The sequence below is a fragment of the Sporothrix schenckii genome, assembly GCF_000961545.1.
Source record: "Sporothrix schenckii 1099-18 chromosome Unknown Cont49, whole genome shotgun sequence".
Taxonomy (NCBI): Eukaryota; Fungi; Ascomycota; class Sordariomycetes; order Ophiostomatales; family Ophiostomataceae; genus Sporothrix; species Sporothrix schenckii.
The window spans coordinates 4,063,667-4,072,244 of NW_015971150.1; the positions used below are offsets into that span (position 1 = coordinate 4,063,667).

General features: G+C 54.0%; 3 protein-coding genes across 3 annotated transcripts; 1 reads left to right on the top strand and 2 right to left on the bottom strand.

Moving 5' to 3' along the window:
- Positions 1 to 789: 789 nt before the first annotated feature.
- SPSK_04894 (chromatin-remodeling protein SPT16) lies at positions 790 to 3,970 on the bottom strand (the record flags this gene model as incomplete). The annotated part of the gene is made up of 2 exons (XM_016731654.1): positions 790 to 3,708; positions 3,788 to 3,970. The coding sequence occupies 2 exons, from the start codon at positions 3,968 to 3,970 to the stop codon at positions 790 to 792; spliced, it is 3,102 nt and encodes a 1,033-aa protein (XP_016583829.1).
- Positions 3,971 to 4,928: 958 nt separating this feature from the next.
- On the bottom strand, positions 4,929 to 5,437 carry SPSK_05627 (uncharacterized protein; the record flags this gene model as incomplete). Its single annotated transcript, XM_016732369.1, has 2 exons — positions 4,929 to 4,954; positions 5,029 to 5,437. 2 exons carry the CDS (start codon positions 5,435 to 5,437, stop codon positions 4,929 to 4,931), a joined length of 435 nt encoding a protein of 144 aa, XP_016583830.1.
- Positions 5,438 to 5,780: 343 nt separating this feature from the next.
- On the top strand, positions 5,781 to 8,187 carry SPSK_04991 (glutamate--cysteine ligase catalytic subunit; the record flags this gene model as incomplete). Its single annotated transcript, XM_016731748.1, has 4 exons — positions 5,781 to 5,791; positions 5,877 to 5,949; positions 6,037 to 6,269; positions 6,345 to 8,187. 4 exons carry the CDS (start codon positions 5,781 to 5,783, stop codon positions 8,185 to 8,187), a joined length of 2,160 nt encoding a protein of 719 aa, XP_016583831.1.
- Positions 8,188 to 8,578: the final 391 nt, after the last annotated feature.

An 8,578-nucleotide genomic window follows, 5' to 3' on the forward strand; every position in this document is an offset into this window, starting at 1 on the left:
ATTTAACTTTTTGCGGCCGAATTTGTGGTGCACTCCCGTTCTCGTCGCCTTTTCTGATTCCTTTCCTCTCATCTTGTTGCTTCTCTTGGCTTGTTTCTTGTTTTTTGTGCTCTTCTTTTCTTTTTGGCTTATGGATGTTTTCCCGACTATTCTCATTTCGTGTCATTTATTTGCTTTTCACACCGTGCATGACAAGTATCAACACACTCGAGCGGCCTGGACGCTGTAGCTTGTATTATGCACCTCCACAGCAAGAGGAAATTGCTTCGTATGCTTTCGTTCCCACAGTTCGTTCACATTCCTCCATTTCCCCATGTAATTTCTCTGTATAACGGCGTTGCGCAAAACGGATCTTTTTGTATGGTTAAAATAAATTTGATTTCATGGATCCCTCCATTGGCACTAACGCCAGTGAATGCTTTTTATTTGAAATACAAAGCATTGTTTTCTCATTTTGCTCGGCTGCCACTGCTCGGCACGTCACAAGGCTCAGCGGACAGCTCCATAGAATGCTCGAACCCACAGCTTCAGTATTCAATAATAAAGTCTTCAATTTTTCCCTTTCGCAAACGCATGTCGCAAATAACAATCAAACAAGTCCCATTTTACAGAAACAAAAAGCAAAACTGAAAGAGCATAAGAAGATACCAATATAGTAAAAAAGACAATAACGAAAGAGAAGAGATAGATGAAGGAATGTCGTCAGTGTGGTTATATTATGTTCAATGAAGCGTGGAAATTGCCATCGAGACCTTCGCGAGACCGCCACTCATCCATGTCTTCTCCGTCCTAGCGCCTGCGCGACTTCTTGCTACCGCGGTCGTCGTCGTCCAGGTTTGTGTCGCGGTCGCGTTTCTTTGCCTTTCGCTCGAGCTCGTCCCAGCTCTCGCCCTCTTCCTCCTCGCTGGCGTCCTCATCGCTTGCCTCGTCCGAGGCATTCGAATCAAAATCGGAACCTTCCTCGCTCGACTCAGACGGCTCCTCAAGCTCGCTCTCGCTCATCTCGAACGCACTCTCCTCCTCCTCCTCAGAATCGCCGTCTTCGTCGTCCGACTCGTTCTGTAGGAAGCCCCAACCACCGTCGGCAAAGAACTGGTGCGTGTCGGCTGTGACCGTCTTCATGATCGTCGGCCAGTTGAGGTTCAGCGGACCCTCAGAGTAAGCAATATCTGACGAGTCCAAAAACTCCTTCACGTCCTCGAGCGACTCAACGGGGATCGTGTTGACGTGGAAGGGTGGGCGCGAAAAGTCCTTGAAGACAAACACCAAATCGAAGTTTTTGAGTCCAAATTGCACGCGCTCCAGGTGTGCCACCTCGATCTCTTCGAGCGTGACAACCATGAAGGGCGGCTCTGTCAGCTGGATCAAACACTCGGTTGTCGGCTGGATGTAGACGTTGCTACGGAAAGGCACGCCATTGAAGCCGATCTCGCGAATCGGCATGTCGACCTCGAGGTTCTCATTGCGGCCAGCCTCGGCAATCTTCTCGGCAAAGCTCTTGAAGAGGCGGTCCAACTCAGCGCGCCGGCGACGCTCCTCCTGCTCGGCCTCGAACTCGTCCTCGTCGCCATATCGGTACTTGCGCTTCCGGTTGCCGGTCTCGTCGAACTGGATATCGGTGGCTTCGCGGTAGAACTGCACATCCTTCGTCTTCTTCTTGTTCCCTATGATGATCGGATCTTTCAGATGGATGTGGATGATGACAATCAGCTCGTGCTGCGACGGCTGGAAGAAGAGGTGGCGGACGTTGGAGAACAGAATGTCGACACGCTGGTGCGCGCTCAGCGGCGACTGGTAGCGGATACCGTTCTGGTGGATCTCGACCTTTCCTGGCACGCGCTTGCCTTCCATGGCCGGGCGGATAAAGACATTATCAAGTACGGCTGGCCGCCGGTTCCGGATTTCAATCAGCTTGTCCTGCTCTACAACATCCTCCATGTCTTTCTTCTCCTGCTCCTTCTTGGTGGCGTCGCGCTTCATGCCGGCAATTTGATTGGCAATGTCGTTGTAGCGGTCACCGTCTGTCGAGCGGAACGTCAGGCTGCGCACAAAATGGGCAGACGCATCCTCAAACGGCTGATCATCTTTGCGGCCGACGCCCTGGCCCGGAGACAAGAAGTTGACGCGGAGGAACGACCAATCGCCCTCGTCGCTCTTGCTTGCGTTCTTGATCGTGTTGATGTGGAACGGCACGGGACGGCCCATGATGGGCAGGATGACGGTGCTGTTCTTGGTGTCGACAACGATACCGAGATCGCGAACCTTTAGCGGGAATTGGTTGTCCCGCTTGTACGATTCGAAGCGTTTGAACTTCTTGATCTCTTTGCCGTTCTGGCCGCCGGTGGCCTCAGCAAAGCGCTCCAGGCCTTCGCGCTGCTTCTTTTGCGCGAGTTCTTTTTGATGCTCGCGGCGGCGCTTATCGCCGTCCTCGTCCACCTGCGTCGAACGCTCAGAACGCAAGCGCGTACTAGTAATGTTCTTGGTCGCAACAGCGCCGACGCGGGCGTCCTTTTTCTCTTTCTTAGGAGTGGGTTGAGCCTCTTCTTCGTCTTTGAAGAAGAACGAGCTTGCATCAGCATCGCTCGGTGCATCACCTGTGAAAATGACCGGCTCGCCGGCTGTGACACGAATGGTGTCGGTAATGACAAGCGAGTAGAGCTTGTCGTTCTTGTCCTTGGACTGCGCGTTCTCGATGTCGCTGAAGCCCGTCGTGATGCAGAGCGTCATGCCATCCTTAAGGACACGGGTGTTCTTGCCGTTGAGGAGCAGCGTAGAGTCGCGGTTCTCCAGACCGATGCCATAGCCAATATTTTTGATAAAGTTCTTTTCCAGCTCCGGTTTCTTGCTGCGAATGTAGCTGAGGGCCTTGGCGTAGACATCTTTGCAGAGAACGCCGTCACTGATCTCTTTGAGAGCAAGGCTGTGGACAGCCGACAAGAGGCGGTAGTTGCTTTCCTGCGCCTTGTTGGGGTCAACCAAAAATGTGCGCGCAATGGTCGAGCAGTATGACTTGTAGCGCATGCCCAGGGCAGCAATAATAATACCGGGCCGAAGGTTGTCGTTGTTGACCTCGGTCTGCCACTTGATGTCGAATTTGCCGCCGCTCTGAACAATAGGGCCAAGAACCCAGTCAAGCTGCTCGACGTCAAACTCGGCCGGCAGTTTCGATTTGTTGGGCAACTCGACCGTCTTCCAGAACTTCTTGTTGTCGATCATCTTCTCCACCTTGTCGACAAGATCGGTGTGGCGGATCTTTGTGTCCTGGTCGAGAATGTCGGACATCTCATCTAGGAAGTAAGGATGCATCAGGGCAACGCAGGCCCGAGATGCTGTACGCATGGCACGGAGCTCCGTCTCGTTCTTGACTGCGAAAGCAGCAGACGACAGGGCGGCACTAATATCCACCTGCTCAATATCCTTCCCGTTCTCCTCCAGCGTCTTTTTCCACTCGTCGACAAAGGGGCCACGGGACGTGTCCTTGGGGAGCACGCCGAGTTTCTTGCCCGATGTCCGGATGGCATCGATAATCTTGAGGAACAGCTTGTCGTTCTCGGCAGCGTCTTTGCCACGCACAAGCACCTCGACCGGGAAGCGGCCGCCCTTGATCTGGTCGAGGTATTTTGCCTTTTTCGCCGTTGTCAGGATGTAGAGGGTCTCCTGCGTCAAGAGCATTAAGGTCGTAGGAAACTCGTAGCCCAGTAGCCAAAACTGATCAAGTTAGCCCTTCGTCCTCTTGCTGTCATTGCTTCACTTGGCATCCAACCCCATCACTGGACCAGTGACTCACATGAACTGCATTGTTCTTCTGATACTCGGGCACCTCCTCAACTTTGCCCATCATTACGAGGATGGAGCTCGCGCCGTTGAACACGCCATCATCACCAGCTCGCTTCGCGTCGGCCTTCCAGGCGTTAACAAAGTCGCCCACGCGGTCCTGGAACGTCTTGGCGTCAATCGTGATTTCGGACATAGCGCCCGTCCTCGGAGGTTGCGATGTGGTGCACAATGGTGCGACCGCTTCGCCCAAATGTCGTAATGTGTCGATGTGCTCGAGTGTGAGACCGTAGCTTGAAGCTATCGCGGCTACACAGGCAGGCAGCAAGTGAGGGCGGATAAATGACGGGGAACGAATGGTGCTTTGATGAAATGCAGCGTGCCCGAGAGTCGAAATGATACTGGCGAGATGATGGTGAGAAAGGGAAACGATGAGAGTGAACAGAGAGGTGGCCTTGCTGGACTTCTGGCCGCAAAAAGCTCTACTGTTTTTGGGGACCTCATTTAGCAAAGGCGGACCCCCTTTCGCGTCACTCACGTAGCGCGTCAGTGAAGGGCGTCTTACTCTTGAAATTTTTGTCTGCCTGAGGCATGCACAGTATTACCCAAAGCGTAGACATAGAATATGGGTTTATTATATATTCTTATATTACAGCTTGGTATTAACCCGCTTTAGCGCATGCACGATCAACACCGCCGTTGTGGGTCGATCCGCGCCCTGTGCCAAGTTGAAGAGGGGAAGGGCGCATATGAGATTTTTTTTTGTTCACATCTTTCCTGAACAAATGTAATGCTATCATGCACACCGGGAAAAGCGCGAGGGGTTTGTAGTCCGCAAAGTCACCATGTGCGGGTGGGATGCAGGGTAATAATTCCATGGATGAACGGAAAGAGCAAAACAAAAATGACCAAAAGGAGGAAAGAATGAAGCACCGTCGACCACGCCCGCAACCGGACCGAGTTCAGAGCTCCTTCTCCATGAGTCTCTGACATCTGGATGTGCTCTCTTGGACTTGCCGGACACTCTTTCTGCTTTTAGTCAGGTCGTGCCGCACGCTACTGCCCCGTCACCAGCGGTTCAGAGCGGGACAGAAGGTACGACGTAATACTCCGTAGTAAAATGGTGGGAAAGACTTAGCCCCATGCCAGTATTTCTAAGCAGCACCTTCCTCGTGCGCAACTCAAAGCTAGAGTACGAAAACGTGCCAAGAAAAAAAAGTGAAAAAGGCCGGCCATACGATCCCGAGATATCACCTTTAAAACTGTCGAGTCGCCCCTCTGCTAGGACAGCAGCGAGGACCGCATCCAGGACCATAGCCTTCCGGCCTTTGTTCTCCACGGACCGACCGGCGCTGACGAGCATATCCCAGGTGTCGTCTCTGCCGTGCGCCGCAGTCGGCCGACCCGAATCGACGGACCTATTTTTGTCTTTTCCCTCCCCCAAATCAGCGTCAATCTCAGACACATCACTTCTTACACATTGTAACCTGGGGCGAGCTTCACTATCGTCTTGCCTCTTTCCTCGGCCGTTGCTCTCTAGCCAGCCAACCGCATCGCCCGTTTGTTGCGTGCCCGGATGACGACATTGCTTCCTCACTGCGACTCCAACGAGAACGTTACGTTGATTCGGCCAGGGCCGCCTTAGACGAGCCTCGACCTGCATCGCGTGGGGGGGGACCAGGCTGTTGCGCGGCGCTGCGTGGGCATCACGAAGCTTTAAGCTCGCCAAGCGATTTGCTTGTCTCTGGACACTTTGAGCTTTATATGCTCCGAAGAGGCTTTGTTTTTCTGGCTGTTATCTTGGTGCATTTTATTGCCTTTTTTTGGCCTTAGAGCTGCGCAGGTGATTTTTTGTTCATTTCCCATTCGTCCTCCCATTCATGTTTACGCACACTGGATATTTTCTATTTTTGCGAGATTCGCCTCTTGTACTTCGACCTTCACAACCAGTATCCTCGCCAGACAACGTCTGCAATTAACTCCTCTGCGGCTGACGCAACTTCACAATGGGTCTCTTGTAAGTGCCACCGCATGCGAGCAAGATATGGCATTTTGAGTCGGCCAGGCACCACGGCTAATCATCTCCAAATTTGTGGCTGCAGACAGCTCGGCACGGCATTGGATTGGCCGGAAGCCAAGGCGCACGCTGACCAGGTCCGCAAATGGGGCATCAAGGTGAGCGGAAGGGCGCATGTTGCTACGAGCCGGTGCCAGCGTATTGCGGTTCAATGTGCTATGATAATAAGCTGACTGGCCGCATAGCAACTCCTCGAGATCTGGAACAAGGCCAAGACGAAAGAGAGGGACGCCCTGCTCTGGGGCGACGAGGTTGAGTATCTCGTTGTGACGTATGACAAGGATGATCCTCGATCACTTCTGTCTCTGCGCCAGGCCGACATCCTCGATGCCCTGGCCAACGACGCTGTCCTGGCAGCCAAGGGCGGCTGCACAGAAGGCCAGGCTGACGTCACAGATGCTGCCGGGAACAAGTCCAAGTATGTTTCGTCGTGACCACCTCCGTTTCCCTTTTCCCAAGTGGCTGTCATGATGTGAAATCTAATACACCATAGCCAAGACCCGCTGCCGGTCTTCCATCCCGAGTTCGGCCGGTTCATGCTCGAATCGACACCGGGTAAACCGTGGGGCATTGAGCTGAAGGAGCTCATCGACGTCGAGCCTAACATGCGGCTACGGAGAGTCATTGCCAAAGACCACATGCGTTCCGACGAGTACCCAATCACCCTGACGACGTTCCCGCGACTGGGGTTCCCAGGCGTGTTTTCGGACCCGTATTACCCCGTGTCGGGCCCCAAGCTACGGTCACAATTCGTGCCAGATGAAATTGCCAACCCGCACATACGCTTCCCGACGCTTGCCGCCAACATCCGCACGCGCCGCGGCCGCAAGGTCCAGGTCAACGTGCCCGTCTTTCGCGATGTGAACACACCCTGGCCGTGGAAGGACCCAACTGTCAACTACGACCTCAACAAGTACCCCGAAGATGCCGACGTGCGCAATGGTTCCGCTCCGGACAACTTCATCCACATGGATGCTATGGCGTTTGGTATGGGCAGCTGCTGCTTGCAGATCACCTTCCAGGCCAAGAACATCACCGAGGGCCGTCGGCTCTACGACCAGCTCAGTCCTCTGGGGCCCATCCTGTTGGCGCTGACGGCGGCGACACCAATCTACAAGGGCTTTTTGGCCGATACGGACGTGCGCTGGAACCAAATCAGCCGCGCCGTGGACGACCGCACACCGGAAGAGCTCGGAGAGAAGCCGCTGAAGAATGACCGCTGGCGGATACCAAAGTCTCGGTACGCGTCCAATTCAACGTACATCTCGACCGACCCGCGGCTGCGGCCTGAATACTTGGACCCGGACCTTGTGGTCGATGAGGAAATCAAGGCGGAGCTGATCCAGGGCGGCATGGATGACCGCCTGGCGACGCACTTTGCGCACCTGTTCATCCGCGACCCGATTGTCATCTTCTCCGAGGACCTGCAGACGCTCGACCTGGACCAGACGAACCACTTTGAAAACCTGCAGTCGACCAACTGGCAACACATGCGCTTCAAGCCGCCGCCGCCAGACAATAGCATTGGATGGCGTGTTGAGGTGCGGCCCATGGAGGTGCAGGTCACCGACTTTGAGAACGCCGCGTTTGCCGTCTTCATTGTGCTTGTGACTCGTGCCATCCTGTCATTTGACCTCAACTTTTACATCCCCATTGCACGTGTGACAGAGAACATGGAGACGGCACATGCGCGTGACGCCGTTTTGAACGAGCGGTTTTACTTCCGGAAGAACCTCTTTAATGCGCAACGGGCCCATCGGTATGGCCGCCATCGGTCGCCACACGGCGACGACACAAATAGTGCCTACGCCTCAGGCACAACGACGCCCGTCGCACAGAGCCGGCCGGAGACGCCTGTAGCGTTGGGCTCCGTGGAGGACGAGTACCGGCCAATGACGATCAATGAGATTATAAACGGCACCGGATATCCAATGTACGGCGCCGACAACGACGACCAATCGAATGGCGAGCCTGCGTCGTCACCGGCTGACCCTCCCTTCCCCGGCCTCATCCCGCTCGTCGAAAGCTACCTCGACTCCATGAACGTCGACGTGCAGACGCGCTGTCAACTGTCCACATACCTCGACCTTATCCGTAAGCGCGCATCCGGCGAGTTGTGGACGGCCGCCCGCTGGCTTCGGTCGTACGTCGACCAGCATCCCGAGTACAAGCACGATAGTGCAGTCTCAGAGCTTGTGACCCGGGACATTGTCGGTGCCGTCATTGACATTGGTAAACGTGAGACGGATGGTGCAGGTTGGAAGGGCATGAATGTACCAGGAGTCGACCGGCTACTGGGCGACTTTAGTGGTTGCGGCGGGGATGTTAAATGCTAGATACTAGATGCCAGGTGGCACTTGTCTATTGGCTTCAGTCCCAAAGATTTATCTGCATATTGTTTGTTTTTTTGCATTGTTTTTTGTCCTTGGTTTTAAGTTTTGGAGTAGCCGTACATGAAGCGTTGTGTTTGTACACAGTGTCCCGTCCTAAATGGATTGTCGTTTTGACGAGGAGCTTGGCAATGAAACTTTTTATCCTTTCTTTTTTATGGACGTAGCTGAAAGGGTTGTCGTATTCTGTTCCTCCTGTCACTTGCATGTCAAGCAAATCATACCTGCGTTAAAGGTAACCGGCAACTGTGCAAGAAGCAGTGTTTGATGATGGTCCTGTCTCGGCAATTTGCCGTTTTATGGCATGCAAGATTAGAGAAGGTCACCCAGGTAGCCA